Source organism: Neoarius graeffei, chromosome 6 (genome assembly GCF_027579695.1).
Source record: "Neoarius graeffei isolate fNeoGra1 chromosome 6, fNeoGra1.pri, whole genome shotgun sequence".
Taxonomy (NCBI): domain Eukaryota; kingdom Metazoa; phylum Chordata; class Actinopteri; order Siluriformes; family Ariidae; genus Neoarius; species Neoarius graeffei.
Genome location: NC_083574.1, coordinates 49,068,971 through 49,089,868, shown reverse-complemented (window position 1 = coordinate 49,089,868; position 20,898 = coordinate 49,068,971). Strand labels below are relative to the sequence as shown.

Sequence of the window (20,898 nt, the reverse complement as noted above, 5' to 3'; positions counted from 1 at the left end):
CCCGGAGGAAACCCACGCGGACACGGGGAGAACATGCAAACTCCGCACAGAAAGGCCCTCGTCGGCCACAGGGCTCGAACCCGGACCTTCTTGCTGTGAGGCAACAGTGCTAATCACTACACCACCGTGCTGCCCCAATATAAAATCATATATGGGAAATTGCAGTCATTGTATCAGTGGGGAAAAAAATAAAAAAATAAAAAGAGCATGAAGGAAGATATTTACACCCTGTTTAGTTTATTGTCCATTTCCCTCTCTCAGCTAGGGTTCCCTCCACTTGCTAGCAACCTTGACAATTGGCTACAAAATAGTTAGCCTAATATTAGTTAGCTTGCTACAAACCTAGCTACTGTTTTAAACACACAATATTCTGGCCCAAGCTTAGCCGAATTTTTTATCCAACTTGTTTAATAGCTTTAATTGCACAACACTAGCCTAATGTTAGCTAGCTTGCTAGTAATCCTGGCAACTTGCATACACAATATAATAGTTAGGCTAAGGTTAGCTAGGCTATTACTGCTTAGTTTTAGATACACAGTAGATAACATTAGCTGTCATTAGCAAACTTGTCATCAAAACTTTGTTATTTAAAAGGTGCTATTTTTGCCCGAATTCTAATGGGTGACTTCACGATTGAGGTGTCAGTTGTGTCCCACTGATATGACATTTACAAATATGCATGTAAAGGAGATTTTAAAACATGTGTAATGCTTCATTTACAACAGTGCGGGTGTGTGTGTGTGTGTGTGTGTGTGTGTGTGTGTGTGCGCGCATTGTTCACTTAAAATATTACTAAAACCCTACCTAATCTCAAACAACTATAACAATACTTCACCTCAAAATACAATGACTAAAATACTTCAACAAGATCAACTGTGAGCTACTGCTCACTTGCGTATCCCCCCGCTCTCGCTTATATCAGAATGCAAGCAATCGAAGGAATAGGACACTAATTATGAATGTTGACTTCAACAAATAATTAACCCTGAAACAAGTAAATAAAGAGCAGTGTTCTCCCCAGGGATTTCAAATAGCATCCTGATAAACTGTCATTTTGAAATAGCATCAAAATCCACCCTATATGTTTTGTAAATACATTCAGTCGGTAAACAGGAAGTTGATGTGTGACAGACCTGAAAACGGTATACACAGTATAGAACCCCAAGCTGAAGTTTGCTGCCAAGTGGCTACGATTTGTGGTTGCTGAGAAAAGGGTGTTTCGGACAGACGGAAATACGGAGATCTGGACGGACAGAGGTAAACCAGCATCCCCCCCCCGAAGCAGGGCTATAAATAATGATAATAATAATAAATCCTATTTTGCACTGATATACAAATCCTTTTTACATTTCCTTAACCCTGTAAATTGAACACATACAACCCTAGGAAATATTTGGAATATTCTAGATACATAACTCGCATGTTCAACAGGAAGAAGAAAAATAAGTTCTCTCTTTTTAATTTTTTTTTTAAATCTTTGCTTTCAATAATCTTCCATTATTAACTGATGAGGCCACTTTGAAAAGTACAACCATGTTACACCATGTTTAAAAACATTCTAATCTTATATAAGGGCTGTCAAATGATTAAAATTTTTAATCGCGATTAATCTCATAAAATTATGTAGTTAATCGCGATTAATCGCAAAAAAAATCTTTAAACATCTTTTTAAATTGTACTCAAATACATTTCTACATCAGAGCAAACATTTGAATATATGCTCTGATGCTCCATGTCAATTATAAGGCTCATCTTCTCTATGATAGACAATATATAGGCCTAATGCACAAATATTTGGCATTCGGGTTTTGATATTAGATCTCGGCATGCAGCATATTCTTTCCAATGTAGCCTATCAGACATCTGTTGGGCATACTGTAGGCTATGTGCAAAATACGATTTGGAGAAATAACAGACTATTTTTTTCTCAACTGTAATGTCTGCAAGCTACACTTCGAAGAGCAAAGAGGAAGTAGTTTGACTCCTGCAAGTTCATTCAAGTGAAGCAGTAGGCTATTTGGAAATCGCTAGGCTACCTACAATCTACAGGTGGAGAAAAGGAAATGTGCGCATTCCCGATCGTAGCCCATCAGATATCAACACATTTCACCCGGTAAAGTGAAAGTAAACGGAACTCGCACCGCATATGCAGACTACAATTTAACTGACCATGTTGCGGGTTTATTTGACAAGTTGTAGAGCTACGTTTTACCACAAAGTTAATGTTATAACTAGCTTTATTTTGCATGCTAGTCACCCGCGAAAATCTGCATTGTTCCTTACCAAGATGAGCCCAATTCACTGTTGTTTAAATACCCTGCGATAACGCCGTCATTTTTTAAAATCGCGATCAAATTAAATTGCGTTAACGCACTAATAACGCGTTAACTTCGACAGCCCTAATATATATATATAAAATTTGGATGCCTTCATGCCATTAGCATGAATGCTACAAGTGAACCAAATCTGCTAATTCTATGCTAAAAAACTCCACCCTGTTATTTATTTGACAGCAAAGAAACATCATAAAAATGGATTATTGGTACAGGAGCATGGTTAACACATTTTTGTACGGTTACATGCCTGCTTGCTTAGATTCAATATTGAAAATTGATTTTTTTTTTTTTTAAAGAAGAAGTTTTAGAGTTACAAGAGCTAAATTGCACCCCAATCATGGAATCACTCCAACAGAACTCGTATCTAGCGGAAATGTCACACTGTAATGTGTACACCATTATAATCTAGACTACTTTTTTTTTTAAAGATTTTTTTTTAGCTTTTTCCACCTTTATTGGATAGGACAGTGTAGAGACAGGAAATGAGCAGGAGAGAGACAGGGAGGGATCGGGAAATGACCTCGGGTCGGAATCGAACCCGGGTCCCCGGATTTATGGTATGGCGCCTTATCCACCTGAGCCACGACGCCCCATCTAGACTACCTGTTAGTCCAGAAGGGCAATGCTTTCATTCCTCAGTCTCTCTGCGGCTTTGTTTTTCTCTTGTTCTTCTACAGAGATAGATACCACATATCCCACAGGGCATCCCAGACTCAGACATTATGCAAGAAGCCCCCTCCATGTGCAGGACTGAGTGAGTGAGTGCACATGCGAGTGTGCAGCTGGAATCAGTGGAAATGAACACCAGTATAGCATAACTGTCCAGAGACGGCAAGACAATTATGTAAAATTCCCCAGAGTGCTGGGAACCAGCTGCATGTGTTCTACAGCACAATTAAGATAAGGGGATAGTGAGAGAAAGAGGAAAAAGAAAGAGCTGATTGTGTGAAAGTGTGTGCAGAGGAAGTGCTGAGGTGTAGTGCTGTGAAACTGTCAAGCAGAACCCACTGCTGCAATTAAACACTCCTAAAACAAAGCTACACAACACACACCTCAAACCTCATGCACCCTTGGCAAACAACTTCCCAATAAAATCCTGTAGCGCCAGAAAGGGAACAAGCTGCTAAGCTTTGCCATGCAAATGATGCCATTCATTGCTGGGGCAAAAATATTATAAGGAAATGTCAAATTAAGTGATAAAAAAAATGAGAAGGAAGGAAAAGTCTCGAGAAATGTCAAATACCTGACCTCCACTTTGGTCTGACTTACCTCTGATTTTGCATCTACATTCTCATCTCGGTAATCAGGATTCACCTGAAACGCACAAACGCATTCACACACTTTAACAAAGGTCTCAGGATCATGGTCATGAAACTGGAGAATGTTATAAATACAATGAGTGGAGGGATGATAGCATTGGGAACACTGCCATCTGCAGCACATGACCTGGAAGCACAATTTTCAAATGTCAAATAAAAATCAATTAAGCAATAACAAGGTGTTCCTGGGACAAGCTCCAGATCCCCCACAACCCTGAGCCACATAAAGCACTTACTGAAGCTGACTGAACGATAACAGAGGAGTAAATAATACAATGAAATAATGAGCTGTGCACCTCTGCGGCCAGGTATTTGCCCGTGGCCAGGTGTTTGAAGCGGAAAAGACTGTTCCATTGACCAGCTCCTCCTCGACAGGGGTCATAATGTACCACCTAATTAAAACAAACAACACAACCCGTTTCAAAAGAACTGCATGGAGAACAATGAATCTGATGCTTGTGCATGGAAAGAATAATACACTTTTTGGCTCTTACCTCCACTTCCCAGAGTGCTTTGGAGCTGGTGGCAGAGGTGGCTGACTGGCGCAGCGTGGTTCTCAGGAAGACATGCTGCTGCCGCTTGTAGTCGTCACAGGTTAGAAACTTCTCCTGCTCCGCGTGAAACAATCTCACCACATCTCCCTGAGAGAACCGTAAAGATCATTAGGTCACTTGTGAGTCTTTTTAAAAAAAAAATATATATATATAAGAAAGAAAGAAAGAAAGGAAGGAAGGAAGGAAGGAAGGAAGGAAGGAAGGGAGTAAATAAGGAAAGAGGAAAAGGAAGGCAAGAGAATGAAAGAGAAAAAGAAAGAAAGAAAGGAAGAAAGAAAGAAAGAAAGAAAGAAAGAAAGAAAGAAAGAAAGAAAGAAGAAAGAAAGAAAGAAAGAAAGAAAGAAAGAAAGAAAGAAAGAAAGAAAGAAAGAAAGAAAGAAAGAAAGAAAGAAAGAAAGAAAGAAAGAAAGAAAGAAAGAAAGAAAGAAAGAAAGAAAGAAAGAAAGAAAGAAAGAAAGAAAGAAAGAAAGAAAGAAAGAAAGAAGGAAGGAAGGAAGGAAGGAAGGAAGGAAGGAAGGAAGGAAGGAAGGAAGGAAGGAAGGAAGGGAGTAAATAAGGAAAGAGGAAAAGGAAGGCAAGAAAGAAAGAAAGAAAGAAAGAAAGAAAGAAAGAAAGGAAGGAAGGAAGGAAGGAAGGAAGGGAGTAAATAAGGAAAGAGGAAAAGGAAGGAAAGAGAATGAAAGAGAAAAAGGAAGAAGAAAGAAAGAAAGAAAGAAAGAAAGAAAGAAAGAAAGAAAGGAAGGAAGGAAGGAAGGAAAGAAAGAAAGAAAGAAAGAAAGAAAGAAAAGAAAGAAAGAAAGAAGAAAAGGAAGGAAAGAAAGAAAGAAAGAAAGAAAGAAAGAAAGAAAGAAAGAAAGAAAGACGAAGGGAGTAAATAAGGAAAGAGGAAAAGGAAGGAAAGAAAGAATGAAAGAAAAAGAAAGGAAGGAAGGAAGGAAGGAAGGAAGGAAGAAAAGGAAGGAAGGAAGGAAGGAAGGAAGGAAGGAAGGAAGGAAGGAAAAGAGAAAGAAAGAAAGACGTAAAGAGGAAAAGGAAGGAAAGAAAGAAAGAAAGAAAGAAAGAAAGAAAGAAAGAAAGAAAGAAGAAGAAAGAAAGAAAGAAAGAAAGAAGAAAGAAAGAAAGAAAGAAAGAAAGAAAGAAAGAAAGAAAGAAAGAAAGAAAGAAAGAAAGAAGAAAGAAAGAAAGAAAGAAAAGAAGAAAAAGAAGAAGAAGAGGAAGGAAGGAAGGAAGGAAGGAAGGAAGGAAGGAAGGGAGTAAATAAGGAAAGAGGAAAAGGAAGGCAAGAAAGAAAGAAAGAAAGAAAGAAAGAAAGAAAGAAAGAAAGAAAGGAAGGAAGGAAGGAAGGGAGTAAGGAAAGAGGAAAAGGAAGGAAAGAGAATGAAAGAGAAAAAGGAAGGAAGAAAGAAAGAAAGAAAGAAAGAAAGAAAGAAAGAAAGAAAGAAAGAAAGAAAGAAGAAAAGGAAGGAAGGAAAGAAAGAAAGAAAGAAAGAAAGAAAGAAAGAAAGAAAGACCGAAGGGAGTAAATAAGGAAAGAGGAAAAGGAAGGAAAGAAAGAATGAAAGAAAAAGAAAGGAAGGAAGGAAGGAAGGAAGGAAGGAAGAAAAGGAAGGAAGGAAGGAAGGAAGGAAGGAAGGAAGGAAGGAAGGAAAAGAGAAAGAAAGAAAGACGTAAAGAGGAAAAGGAAGGAAAGAAAGAACGAAAGAGAAAAAGAAAGGAAGGAAGAAAAAGAAAGGAAAGGAAGAGAGAGAAAGAAAGAAGTAAATAAGGAAAGAGGAAAAGGAAGGAAAGAAAGAATGAAAGAGAAAAAGAAAGGAAGGAAGAAAAAGAAAGAAAAAGGAAGGAAGGAAGGAAGGAAGGAAGGAAGGAAGAGAAAAGAAAGAGAAAAGGAAGGAAGGAAGGAAGGAAGGAAGGAAGGAAGGAAGGAAGGGAGTAAATAAGGAAAGAAAGAACGAAAGAGAAAAAGAAAGGAAAGGAAGAGAAAAGGAAAGAAAGAAACTCACCCCTTTTAAAACATCATCTCTGTAATCACTAAATTTCATGAAGAGAGTGATCTTCCAGCTGGTGTTACAGTTTACAGCGTTCACCTGGCGCGCGCACGCACACACACACACACACACAGTATCACAGCACTGGCATGAGGAGATAAAGCACATATTCTACTCTTCTGTTCCATTTCTTTAACACAGATTCCAGAGAAACCGGAGACGCTGATGTCTCTGGATCTGTTTTACTGAAAGTTTGTGTGTATAAAGATGAACACATGATAACCCTCGCAGAGAAAAAACACACAACCTCATTTATTACCAGGCGGTTCAGATGATTGCATGGTTTAAAATAAACAAAAACGTGTCTATTTCACGGATGCTTTGACAATTATGCAGCTTTAGACTCGTCGACCTAAAAGTGCAAAATACAAGATGGTGTTTAAGCAAATGGATTAATTTCCATTATAAACTGTTTCATTTGGAGCAGGATTACACCATCTCAAAAAATCACTTCGGAAATTTGCGGCACCTTGATCTTAAGCGTGAAAAGAAACTCATGCAACATTTGCTGAATCTGTGCTACAGACTCAGAGAAAATGCATCAAAAACATTTAACAAGGTTTTTAAATTCCTGTTGTTATACCAGACGCCGATTGGTTAGACGGTATTGAGTAATTTTCTGTAACGGCAGCTCTGGCAGTAATGCAGCTGCAGGGCAAATCACAGGTTTACATTAATGCCCTCATTCCAATACAGTATTACAGTATTTCTGTACCAACAACTTGTACAGGGACTTGGGTCATTCCACATAAAGGGATTAAATTGTGTAGATCCCCATATGGAGACATTTACTGTGAGCAGATATTTTATGAGCAATTTTGAAAGGTGTCTCCAGTGTCAGCACCGCACACACACAAAAAAACAGTTCAAGTTTATCTGAACTGTGAGTTTACGTTTTCTGACACAGAAAACTCGTCAAGATGAAGTGCTTTGTGCTTTCTCTAGATCACAACAAGAAAAAAGAAAAAGAGAGAGAGAGAGAGAGAGAGAGAGAGAGAGAGACTGGTAAGGGAACAACTGTTTATGGCTGGTCTAATTTAAGCGATAACAGGAACTAACTTGTTGCATAACATTAAAAGCAAGTACAAAGCAATGTAATTGCTTTCATTTAAAAAAAAAAAAAAAAACCACAACATGCCATACTATGTTTGAGTTGGAAAATCACTGGGGTAGAAGAGGAATAATATATCTGAGACAGGTTATTGGAAAATAATTAACTTTGTGGTGGGAACAGTAACTCAACTTTGGACAGCCATATCCCACCACCCCGTCGATGTGTTTTCCACAGCATGCCTCATTGCGTTTTATTCCTTACATGATAATACAGTAATAATAATAATAATAACAACAACAACAATAATAACAATAACACAAGTGTGCCATGTTTCTACCAAGTTATGGACTTGCTATGGCAATCAAGAACACTGAGCACATGCAAAAACCTTATTTGAAGATAACCTTTTCCCCTTCTCTATACCCCTGGTCCGCCCAGGGACGCCAAGATTTGTCGTGGAAAAATGACAAACACCAACACCAGTCTCGTCCTTTTGCAAGTGAAAGTTTATTGCAGAAATGGACACATAGTGATGAGGGTTTGGCACACCACTCATACCATCCCTTTGTTCTCAAATCTATATACAGTGGGGCAAAAAAGTATTTAGTCAGTCACCAATTGTGCAAGTTCTCCCACTTAAAAAGATGAGAGAGGCCTGTAATTTTCATCATAGGTACACTTCAACTATGAGAGACAAAATGAGGAAAAAAAAATCCAGAAAATCACATTGTCTGATTTTTAAAGAATTTATTTGCAAATTATGGTGGAAAATAAGTATTTGGTCAATAACAAAAGTTCATCTCAATACTTTGTTATATACCCTTTGTTGGCAATGACAGAGGTCAAACGTTTTCTGTAAGTCTTCACAAGGTTTTCACACACTGTTGCTGGTATTTTGGCCCATTCCTCCATGCAGATCTCCTCTAGAGCAGTGATGTTTTGGGGCTGTCGCTGGGCAACACGGACTTTCAACTCCCTCCAAAGATTTTCTATGGGGTTGAGATCTGGAGACTGGCTAGGCCACTCCACGAACTTGAAATGCTTCTTACGAAGCCACTCCTTCGTTGCCCGGGCGGTGTGTTTGGGATCATTGTCATGCTGAAAGACCCAGCCACGTTTCATCTTCAATGCCCTTGCTGATGGAAGGAGGTTTTCACTCAAAATCTCACGATACATGGCCCCATTCATTCTTTCCTTTACACGGATCAGTCGTCCTGGTCCCTTTGCAGAAAAACAGCCCCAAAGCATGATGTTTCCACCCCCGTGCTTCACAGTAGGTATGGTGTTCTTTGGATGCAACTCAGCATTCTTTCTCCTCCAAACACGACAAGTTGAGTTTTTACCAAAAAGTTCTATTTTGGTTTCATCTGACCATATGACATTCTCCCAATCCTCTTCTGGATCATCCAAATGCTCTCTAGCAAACTTCAGACGGGCCTGGACATGTACTGGCTTAAGCAGGGGGGCACGTCTGGCACTGCAGGATTTGAGTCCCTGGCGGCGTAGTGTGTTACTGATGGTAGCCTTTGTTACTTTGGTCCCAGCTCTCTGCAGGTCATTCACTAGGTCCCCCCGTGCGGTTCTGGGATTTTTGCTCACCGTTCTTGTGATCATTTTGACTCCACGGGATGAGATCTTGCGTGGAGCCCCAGATCGAGGGAGATTATCAGTGGTCTTGTATGTCTTCCATTTTCTAATAATTGCTCCCACAGTTGATTTTCTTCACACCAAGCTGCTTACCTACTGCAGATTCAGTCTTCCCAGCCTGGTGCAGGTTTACAATTTTGTTTCTGGTGTCCTTTGACAGCTCTTTGGTCTTGGCCATAGTGGAGTTTGGAGTGTGACTGTTTGAGGTTGTGGACAGGTGTCTTTTATACTGATAACGAGTTCAAACAGGTGCCATTAATACAGGTAACGAGTGGAGGACAGCGGAGCCTCTTAAAGAAGAAGTTACAGGTCTGTGAGAGCCAGAAATCTTGCTTGTTTGTAGGTGACCAAATACTTATTTTACCAAGGAATTTACCAATTAATTCATTAAAAATCCTACAATGTGATTTCCTGGATTCTTTCCCTCCATTCTGTCTCTCATAGTTGAGGTATGCCTATGATGAAAATTACAGGCCTCTCTCATCTTTTTAAGTTCGAGAACTTGCACAATTGGTGGCTGACTAAATACTTTTTTGCCCCACTGTATACTCTTTATTAGATAAAAAGGAGACATCTACTGCATTGCATCTATTGCAATTACATGCCCTGATCACGCTCCAGGAGCATGATCAGCTCTAAAGCTGATTGGATCTTCTCTAATCGCTGGCTTGTATGCACATCTGCTATGCATGTAATGAGCATGATAAGATCAACATGTTTCGGTGCAGAATGTTCCAAGTCGTTAGTCCTTGAAGAGACAACACTCAGAGAAAAGGAAAAATTACAAAACAGTATGACACTAAAATTTACTCTACAATGACCTCATTTTTTTTTGTCACTCACCCACAACACACCTACATTATCAGACTGCATAAATTAGCAGTCTTTATACGAGATAATAATAAGCCAGGGCTTCAGTGTTCTACTTGTGCATGGCTGCGTGTCTCACCTCGTTGCAGCCGAGGTTATCCAGTAATTCTATGTTGCTGGCGTGAAGAGGCTGGCCAGCATTCACAGGCATCAGCACCACTTTGTCCCCAACCACCACCTTACCAAAGACAAACACGCATGCAAAAACACTTCAGTTTGTTAAAGGTGAGAATGCAGCATGGGCTGGATCTAAATGATGGTGCAAAAAAAAAAAAGAACATCATCAGATGGTGTGGCATGCAGAAGTTGGTAACAATGTGACAGATTTGCACTCTGCATCGTGAACAGAGAACTGGCTCAATATACTTGGACAAAAACTCTTCCTTTCTTCTTAGACTGGTTTTCATAACTTGGTGAAAAAAGTGGCAGTGCGAGTCAGGCAGGCATGCTTGCAAATGAGGGCAGACATGTCAAAAGTGCAACACTCCGTCCAAAAATAAAAGGATCAATACATGAATCTAGCACAATTTAACATTTAATGGAGATATGGATGTACAAAGGAGCATATTTATTGTGAAACTGCTTTAAAAAAAAAAAAAAAAAGGACGCCATTTCCCCATTTTTACAGATATAAAGTTCTGCGTCTAGGACATTTGTGCTGCATTCTAAATACACAAGAATCTTTATTTCAAATATAAAGAAATACTGTACTGTTTGATAAATGGCAAACTAGACTACACAAGACGTGAGGAAGTGGAAAATTACATGCACGAACATGCGGATGCATCCAAAAACCTGTTTTTTCTTCACCATATAAACCTGCTGACTCGATCAAAAATGTCCCACGTTGGAGGGACCCGTCTCACTCGCTTCTTCCAGCTTGTCCCACTTGTGTGTGGGGTCGCTGCCATGTGTTGATCCCTATTTGTTGTCCTATTAATTGGAGCATAGTTTTACACCGGATGCCCTTCCTGCCGCAACCCTCCCATTTCCAGGCTTGGGAAACAACCAACCATTCACACCTATGGACAATTTAGAGTAGCCAGTTATTTTAGTTGGGGCGGCACGGTGGTGTAGTGGTTAGCGCTGTCGCCTCACAGCAAGAAGGTCCGGGTTCGAGCCCCGTGGCCGGCGAGGGCCTTTCTGTGCGGAGTTTGCATGTTCTCCCCGTGTCCGCGTGGGTTTCCTCCGGGTGCTCCGGTTTCCCCCACAGTCCAAAGACATGCAGGTTAGGTTAACTGGTGACTCTAAATTGACCGTAGGTGTGAATGTGAATGGTTGTCTGTGTCTGTGTCAGCCCTGTGATGATCTGGCGACTTGTCCAGGGTGTACCCCGCCTCTCGCCCGTAGTCAGCTGGGATAGGCTCCAGCTTGCCTGCGACCCTGTAGAAGGATAAAGCGGCTAGAGATAATGAGATGAGTTATTTTAGTTGTTTTAGATTATAGCAATGTCTTTGGACTGTGGGAGAAATCAGAGCACCCGGAGGAAACCCACGCAGACACGGGGAGAGCAGGCAAACTCCACACAGAAAGGCCCCCAGTCGGCCGCTGAGCTCGAACCCGGACCTTCTTGCTGTGAGGCGACAGTGCGAACCACTACACCACTGTGCCGCCCAAAAATCTCATCACTGTCTATCAATAGTATAAACGAGGTCATGAAATATGTACATACAGTACCAGTCAAAAGTTTTGACATACCTTCTAATTCAGTGTTTTTTCTTTATTTTCATCAATTGAAAGAAACTTCATGTCTTAAATTCAAATGATAAACTGTCATTTCTCTTTACTTCGTTGTTGAAATATTATAGTTGTGGAACAGGGATATTCACTGTATTATTATTTACTACTTGATCTCAAATGCATTAAAGGAGAACTGAAGGCAATTTTTTTTTTAAATCATCAAAATTCTATTTCTCAATTTTATTAAATATCGGAATGCATTTTTGATCGCTATTTTGTCACTGCTATAGCAAGTGATGAGTGTTTGAAATATACTGTGTAATACATCAGTCCATATGTCAAAGCCATGGGCATAAACGAGATTCGTTGAGACCTGTGCGAGACATCGTAGGACGGAAGTAAAACGTACAGCGGAAATCACAGTGACCAACATCTACCAACGTTGTCAAAAGACGCGCGCGCCCTCCTTCGAATGCTGACGTAATCAAGCCGGAAGTTTTGTTTGTTTTGATAGCAATCAGGAAAGTTTGAAAAAAAAAAAAGTAGGCAGTAATCGTCATTTAAACTCGTTTTTGTGCAATATTTCATTTGGAAACAGTTTTCAAAATGGCAGCACTGACACCTGGCTGACACTTGACGTTTCAAAGTCTCGCACAAGTCTCGTGAAGAGCGCGCAGATAAGCGACGCCTGCCGTGGACCAAACGAACTACATTCAACACGGCTAAAAACCGAATAGGCCGATAAGTATAATATTTAATTGCAATTAGTTGCCCATATGAGTCACGATATAAGGTTACTAAAACCGAAAACGTAATTGAATAACATGTTAATTAAGAAATAAAGCAAGTTTAAAAATGACTTCAGTTCTCCTTTAAGAAGGCAAGAAATTGCACTAATTAACTTTTGATGAGGCACCTGTTAATTGAAAAACAGTCCAGGTGACTACCTCATGAAGCTGGTTAAAGTGCATATCACGGGTAAATTCAGGAGCAAGATCAATGTCATTCTCCTATTTTATATTAAACTTTGGTCAAATATCTGTCACATTTTGAGCAAATTTTTTTACCTTGCGCAATACCAGAAAAATTCAGTTGAAATCAAGCCATTTGAGGCGAATTGGTCCACCTCTGAAAAAACTTGCCATTTGGATTTCCCGGCAAACATTGATTTTCGTGACGTCGCGTGCGGGACGCCTCCCTCTGAATCCTACGTCAGCGCTGGTTTGTTTATGAGAAAACGACCTGGTGGTTTTCTGCAAATTTCTTCAACGTTATCGCGTAATTATTAAAATGGTTAACAGATGTATCGTAGGAGGGTGTAGCAACACCAATCATGATGGGATTAGTACTCATCATTTGCCAAAAGACCGGACAATGAGAGAGAAATTGGAGCGCTTGGTCTACACAGGCTGTGCACTGAAACCGTGCAAAGCTCGCGCAGCCTGCTGGCGCTTCCGCAGGTAACGTCACGAATCTGGCTCCAGACTCCCTTGGGATTTTTCCAGACGCGTTTTGTTATTTTATTTTTTTCTGCTGTAGACAGATGGTCTTGTGTAAAATTACCCTTCTGGATGAGTGTGTAAAGGGACATACTTTCATATAAAAAAAACAAAATTGGTCCAGAATATGCACTTTAAGATAATGCTAATAGTTTGCAAAGCACCATCAAGGTAAACACTGGCTACTTTGATGAATCTAAAATATGGAAGAAAACAAACATTGTCTTCTTTGAAACATTTATTTGTTTACCACCTAATTCCATATGTTCAAAATGTTGTTTCATAGTTTTAATGTCTTCAGTATTGTTCTACAATGTAAAAAATAGCCAAAATACGAGGAAAAACAAAACAAAACTACGAACGAGTCAGTGTGCCCAAACTTTTGACTGGTGCTGTATGTAAAGTTGAGTGTGAAATTTTCCATGCTCTTAGGACAAATCAAATAAAGTTCATAAAGGTTGATTAAAGGGGATCTATGGGGAAAAACTCATGTTTTTCCACATACATTTGGGTACCTGGAGTGCCTACCAACCCACAAACTCTGAAATAAGACATCCAGTCGTTTTCTTTTGAGCTGCCCATTTCAGAAAACCCTGCGCTTCAACAAGCCGTTCAGATTTGGCTCCTCTTTTCTATGTCACAAGTGGAGCTCATTAGTACTACTGTATGCCTCCTTATCCGAGTATCTCCACTTATACCCCTTTTCCACCAAATCAGTTCCAGGGCTGGTTCGGGGCCAGTGCTGGTGCTGGTTCACAACTCGTTCAACTTGCGAGCCAGCTGAGAACCAGTTTGCTTTTCCATAGCTCGCGGTGCTAAGAGAAGACACGTCATTACGTCGCTGTATACGTCATTATGTCGCTGTATACGTCAGTTACGTCGCTACGTTTGCATAAACCTTGGCACGAATATCGAAGCAAAAACAACACGGAAGAAGCAGCAGCAACAACAACAATAATAATGGATGACTTCGCGTTTGTACAGCTGCTGCTTCTCGTCGCTTAAAAATGGCGATCTTTCGCGGTCTTGTTATTGTTGTTGGTCTTAACAGCTCCGCCCCCCCCGCTGACGTAAGCGGTTCTTTCCTCTGGCCCAGCAGAGAGTTGGTGCTAGCCTGGGACCGGTATTTCTGGCCCCAAAGCCAGTTCTTTGTCAGTGGAAACAGAAAACCCGGTTCCAAACTAAGCACTGGCCCCGAACCAGCCCTGGAACTGCTTTGGTGGAAAAGGGGCATTAGAGCCTGAAAACTGTCTTTGCAAATGAATATTCATAAGGAAGGTGCTACCTGATTGGCTGGCAGAAGATGAGCAGTGGCTCATTACCATTTAAAGAAACAGGCCCTAAAATCTGACGTTATGAACAGGGCTGTTTAGACAGGGTGAGAAGGGAACGGTGGCGCTTTATCCTTGTGGTATTTTGACCAAAGCATGTTATATTTCATTAAGACTTCAGGGAACTGCGTCAGCTTGTGGAAAAGCGATGCGTCACCTTTAAGCCTCACAGTTTAAAAAAAGGAAGGTGTGCTATATGGCCAAAAGTATGGACACCTGACCATTATACCCATATGTACTTGTTGAACAGCTCATTCCAGATTTAGTTCCCTTTGCTGCTATAACCACTTCGTCTTCTGAGAAGGCTTTCCACGAGATTTCAGAGAGTGAGACTGTAGGGGATTTGTGCCCAGTCAGCCACAAGACCATTGGTGAGGTCAGGCACTGGAGGCAAACCATTTCATCATGGATCTCATGTTGCGCACAGGGGCATCGTCATGCTGGAACAGGTTTGGGCCCCTAAGTTTCAATGAAGAGAAACTAAAACTACAGCATACAAAGACATCCGATACAATTGCGTGCTTTCATTTTTGTGGCAACAGTTTGAGGAAGTTTGGTCAGGTGTCCACAGCTTGTTGCCATACAGTGTATAAAATTAAAAATGTTCCTTTATTCTGATTAGGACAAATAAATATTGACTGCACTCATCCTTTTACAACTGCCTCAATACTCTAAGACCTCCTGATGCAATAATATACCACAGAGTTGTCCCTAAAAACTACTGTTGTAATCATAAAGCCTATCCTGTGCTCATCCCAGGCCTCCAATTCATACTCACTCACTTCTTCCAGCTTGTCCCACTTGTGTGTGGGGTTGCTGCCATGTGTAGTCTAGGACCTGGGTTAGACATGTATGCACATAATTTAAGAGAGGATAACTCAACTGTTATAGGCTAATTTGACCCCAAGGAATAACTTGGGATGTGTGCCAAAATCTCTATCCGGGGCGAACAGCCTGAAAATTACCAATCCAAGATGGCCGCCGGTATTACGGCATTATTATTGTGTTACTCTTCATGTTCCTGACCCTGGTTTATGTGACACAAACAGTAATAATGTGAAGTTGTATTGTTGGCTGTTAAACATTTAGGCTCTCAAGATGTTGCTGCCTACTAAAGTAATACGTTTTGTATTTTTCACTTTAAGTCAACATTCCATTGATCATAACAATATGATTGAAAATACAATTTCATTATATTAATCAAATGCTTGGTTTCTTATACTCTCCTCAAGGTTTCCCAATCCCATGATTTCATGTGTGAGGTAGGGTTATTCTGTTTTTGTCATGTTTTCTGTGAAACTGCAAATTTTTTTTTTTTTTTTACCTTGCCCTTGACCATAGCTTGTTCCCTTTTCCTTCAATCATAAAAATGTCGTCACTAATGGATTCCCCATACTCAAAAACCCATAAAATGAGGTACTGTGCATACTTCTGTGGTGAGTGGTTCAAAAATTGATATTTTCCAATATGGCTACCGGCAGCCATCTTGGATTGGTAATTTTCAGCCTGTTCACCCTAGATAGCGATTTTGGTGCACATCCTAAGTTATACCTTGGTGTCAAATTAGCCTACAACAGTTGAGTTATCCTCTCCTAAATTATGTGCATACATATCTAACCCAGGTCCTCTACTAGTGGACCCTGCTGATCCACGCCATTAACTGGAGCCAGATTATGCCGGATGCCTTACTGCCACAACCCTCCCATTTCCAGGACGGACCGACCGAAGGATGGACAGACCGACGGACCGCTCCGCTATGGACAATTTAGAGTAGCCAGTTAACCTAACTGCATGTTTTTGGACCATACAGGAAACCAGCGCACCTGGAGGAAACCCATGCAGACACGGGGAGAACATGCAAACTCCACACAGGAATGCCCCTGTTGGCCAATGGGCTTGAACCCAGAACCTTCTTGCTGTGAAGCAACAGTGCTAACCCCTGCACCACCGTGCCGCCCCACCTCCAATTCACAATATCCTTATATATAATATCCTTTCAACATGTTTATAAAATCTTTTTTTTTTTTAACTAAAAAAAAAAAAAAAAAATCACACTATCTGGTGTCACCTAGAAGAGATGTTCCCTTTTGTGTTTGGTTCCTCTCAAGCCATCTCTCATGTCTCAGAGAGTTCCGCGCCCCGCCCCCGGCACCACAGTTGTCTCTGTAAAGCAACTCTGTTACAATGACTATTTGTAAATTGTTTTACTAGATTGCATGCAATGTATTCTTCACGAGATTACACAAGATCTGATTTTTTCTTCTGTCCCCTCCCCAGATTCTTTTTCTCTGATGGTATTACATTTTTGTTTTATATGCTTGTCTTGTTCTAGGAAACAGCTGTGCAGGCTGCACTTTTGCACTCAATTCAAGTAGCAATGACTAAATCTTTTGTCAAAACAATTGAGGTGCACTTCAGAGATGAACGGTCTGGCCTCGGCCATGAACAGACACGTCCTTGCAGAAAGCGGTGAAGTCACATTCCACATGCAGGGTGGCATGCTGCTCACTTCTCTTACGTAGTCTATGACACACAGATAGATACTGTATATGCACAAACATTACATCATGCGCTACAATCATTTGCTGTACCTTCCGACTGGTCGAGGAGATGACAAGAGGAAAGAGCAGAACAGTAACAAGAGCTTAATTAATTATGAGGTTAATAGGCTATGGCTGAAATGTAGACATACATGCCGTTATAGCTACATTTATATCCTATACATACATATTCCTTTTAGGTATGGGCAATACATCGAAAACGTCATACAACAATAAACATTTGCTAACAATGTGTCAACAAAACAGGTGTACAATATTTCAAGGCTCGATTACAACTATAGTTTTGATTGTGTTTATTAAAAATCGACGACAAAAAAAAATAGATAAATAAATAAATAAATAAATAAACGTGGAGCAGATTCTGTGGCAGAGCAAAATGAAATTGTATATAACTGCCAAATCCTGCTGTGAGTGAATACTGATTAGGGCTGTAATTGGATAGTGGGTGCATTTCAGTATGGCACAATTGCAACACACTGATGAAAGTGAATTGCTAGATTTAACTGTCAGAAGCAATGCTGGTTGTTTTTCCAATATAGGAGATCAAGCGCTGCAAGGACAATTAAAGGAGATACGCAGAACCATGGCCTCACTTTCGTTTATAAACGCCTTGAGACCTCAAGAATGGCACAGGAATAGTTTTAAGCGTTAACAATAAATCTAATATCGTAATTTTTACAATTAAAGTGATTCATACAGGTAGCGGTCTGAGTGAATGACCTTGACGTCCGTAACGTCACCGCAGGAAGTCTATCGGTCTCATCGCCATTTCCGCAATACTAAAACACAGAGCTGACTGCAACTCCGATCCTCCATTTTGAGCCAATTTATCGCCATGCCACGTAGATGTGGTGCTGGCCGGTGCAGCAACACGACAGAAGGTGGATTTACATTGCATTCATGGCCCAAGAATGTTCAAACTGCAAAGATTTGGACGCGTTTTGCGAGAAGTTCACGGGCACATTGGGCGCCTACGAAGTAGTCTCTCCTCTGCTCTGCCCATTTTACTGAAGCCTCGTATGAAATCTCTGATCTGTTGAGGAGCATTGGCTATAAGCCCGTATTGAAAGAGGGTGCAGTACCAACAATTAAATAAAACTACAAGAAAAGTATTTATTTATTTATAAAAAGGAAAGTGAGTTCAGTTGTACCAGTTCTCCCGGAGTGTGAGCCAAGGGTTGTTGGTAAAACCCGGGGTGGGACATAATATATTATCGCTCGGGCAGTGACCTCCCCGTGGTTATTGCTAAAACCGGCGATGTCCCATTCCGTCCCAAGTTTTAGTAATTGCCTGAGCCGAGCAGTAATGGCGGAGTACTCAGTATGGAGAAAATAGAGAATGAGTGGAGCAGCTGTCTGATTTCTCCACTGGATATTGCTGCCATCTCGCCCTTATGTGGAAGAAGTGAATGAACGGAGAACTGAACGAACAACTAAAAGTCAGACTGCTTCAAAACAATCGGCCACAAGATCGGCCTTCAAGAAGCGAAAACACGGACGGGTAAGTCCCGACTCTCATTTGGATACAAAACAAAAATAACACATTGTTTACCTGCATTTAGATTAACACATGTAACTTGTATTGTGTGTTTAAGTTACCGGTATAAGATTATTTAATTTGCTTCAGAATGTGATTGTCTCAGTTCATCTGATTATTTAATGAGCCTTTTACGTTTTGTCAGTGAAAATGCATGCATGTACATGTATGCTGCATAAGTTATAACACCTATCCTGTTTTAATGAGAGTCAACCCACAATCAGTGAAGTCAAATCAGTCTTAGTTGAGCAAGTGGGTAACAGTATTTCTTACTTTCACCATAAATGTTTATTTATATGACTTTGGTCTATAGCTGTAAAAGGCCTCGGCCTTAAAACCGGTTACCGCTGTGACGTCACGCGCTCAGGGCTGGCTGGCTCAGCGGGGCAGCTCGAATGCCAACTTTGCGGTCGATTTTAACTCTCAAAAATATATATTTTTTAATTCCCATTTATGTAGCATACAAGAGTCAAGGATAGAGATACTATCCACTCAGAAATGTATTTAAAAAATAAAAGGCTCTGCGTATCTGCTTTAAAGGTCATAGGCAACAGTCGGAGGTGAAATGTAGAATATCAACTTTAATGTCTAGAAGAACGACCCCAAAAGCAAATTCAATCTTCCTGGTGTCTAATTTGCACCCTAAAATTGAATAAAACAGTTAAAATATACCGTTTTGCCCAATTTCCGAAGGTTTGTTTACATCTCGCTTATGTGCACTTTCACCGCCGGGGACCGTCGTCGTGACGTCATTTAAGCCAAACAGACCGGGAGCAGCTCTGTGTTTACCTGCAGAGTCAAGGATGGAGATGCTATCCACTCAGAAATTTATTTTAAAAATTAAAGGTTCTGTGTATCTCCTTTAAGGTTTTGCTTTTCAGTCTATAATGTTTTCTGCAGGTCATTAATGAAAAACAATGGGGTCCCCCCACAGCATTTGCACAATTCTCTCCATGCAAAAATCACTAAAGGAAAAGAAGGGATAGATAGACTAACATGAATCGGTTAATTGTTACTTTGTTAGAAATAGTTATGGAAGTAGTGATGATGATGATGATGATATTTTAACATAACTGTTTCATGAGGTACTTTATTGCAATACTGATTTTATTGTATTGCCCAGCCCTACACAGTCGTATTCACAAATATATACACACACTAATTTTGTGTCATCAAATCCAATTAATGGGTGTTTGATTGGATGCTGTTCCAGACACACACAGAGAGACAGAGAATATATATATATATATATATATATATATATATATATATATATATATATATATATATATATATATGTGTGTGTGTGTGTGTGTGTGTGTGTGTGTGTGTGTGTGTGTGTGTGTGTGAGAGAGAGAGAGAGAGAGAGAGAGAGAGAGAGAGAGAGAGAGAGAGAGAGTGAGTGAGTGAGTGAGTGAGTGTTAGCGCAGTGATCCCTACATTGTCGCCTTCACTGCGGAGCTTCCAGAAGGGTTGGATGTAAAACCAGGAGCCCTCATTCCCAGATGGATCCAGAGACACACGCATGGCGTTCTTCTCAAGCAGAGCTGGGAGACGCTTATTCACTGTTAGGTACTTATTGCTTTTAATATGCAGCAGCTAAAACACCACAAAAATGGACATGTTATTGTCTATTACATACGGTAGTAGCTTACTGAATAGTTCAAAATGTCTACAGCAGTTTATTATAGGGTCCCAATAAAGACTGATTCTTTTCATTAAGCCAATCCGTGGAAATTTTTACTTTTGCATCTGACCTTGTGTCAGCTTTTACAGATAAGGACACACACACACACACACACACACACACACACTACCAGTCAAAAGTTTGGACACACCTACTCGTTCATAGGTTTTTCTGTATTTTGACTATTTTCTACATTGTAAAGACAATACTGAAGACATCAAAACTATCACATAACATATATGGAATTATGTGGCAAACAAAAACGCGTTTCATATTTTAGATTCGTCAAAGTAGCCACTGTTTACCTTGACGCTTTGCACACTATTGGCGTCATCTTAACCAGCTTCATGAGGTAGTCACCTGGAATGCTTTTCAATTAACAGCTCTGCCTCGTCAAAAGTTAATTAGTGCAATTTCTTGCCTTCTTAATGCATTTGAGATCAAACGGTAAATAATAACAATACAGTAAATAGCCCTATTTGACAACTGTAGTAATCCATGTCAAGAACCGCTCAACTAAGTAAAGAGGAACAACATCCATCATTAAAGACATGAAGTGTATTTTAATTAATAAAAATAAACCACTGAATCAGAAGATGTATCCAAACTTTTGGCGAGTACTATATATTTAGATACACACACACACACACACACACCCCGTCTTTTCTCTTTACGTCAAAGTTAAAACACATAACTCAAACTGTCAAAGGGCTATGGGTCTGTAGCTCTGCCCAAAATGAGACTCAAAAACCTTGACCATGAAGCACAAACAAACAGA

General features: G+C 40.3%; 1 protein-coding gene across 1 annotated transcript in view; it reads right to left on the bottom strand.

Moving 5' to 3' along the window:
• itpr2 (inositol 1,4,5-trisphosphate receptor, type 2) overlaps positions 1 to 20,898 on the bottom strand; it is a 245,517-nt gene that overhangs the window by 167,872 nt on the left and 56,747 nt on the right. The window contains exons 5-10 of the mRNA XM_060923767.1: positions 19,874 to 20,032; positions 9,905 to 10,003; positions 6,210 to 6,293; positions 4,150 to 4,296; positions 3,952 to 4,047; positions 3,606 to 3,650 (exon numbers count right to left, since the gene is read on the bottom strand). Of these exons, the coding sequence (XP_060779750.1) occupies positions 3,606 to 3,650; positions 3,952 to 4,047; positions 4,150 to 4,296; positions 6,210 to 6,293; positions 9,905 to 10,003; positions 19,874 to 20,032 (630 nt within the window). The remainder of the gene's footprint in view (positions 1 to 3,605; positions 3,651 to 3,951; positions 4,048 to 4,149; positions 4,297 to 6,209; positions 6,294 to 9,904; positions 10,004 to 19,873; positions 20,033 to 20,898) is intronic.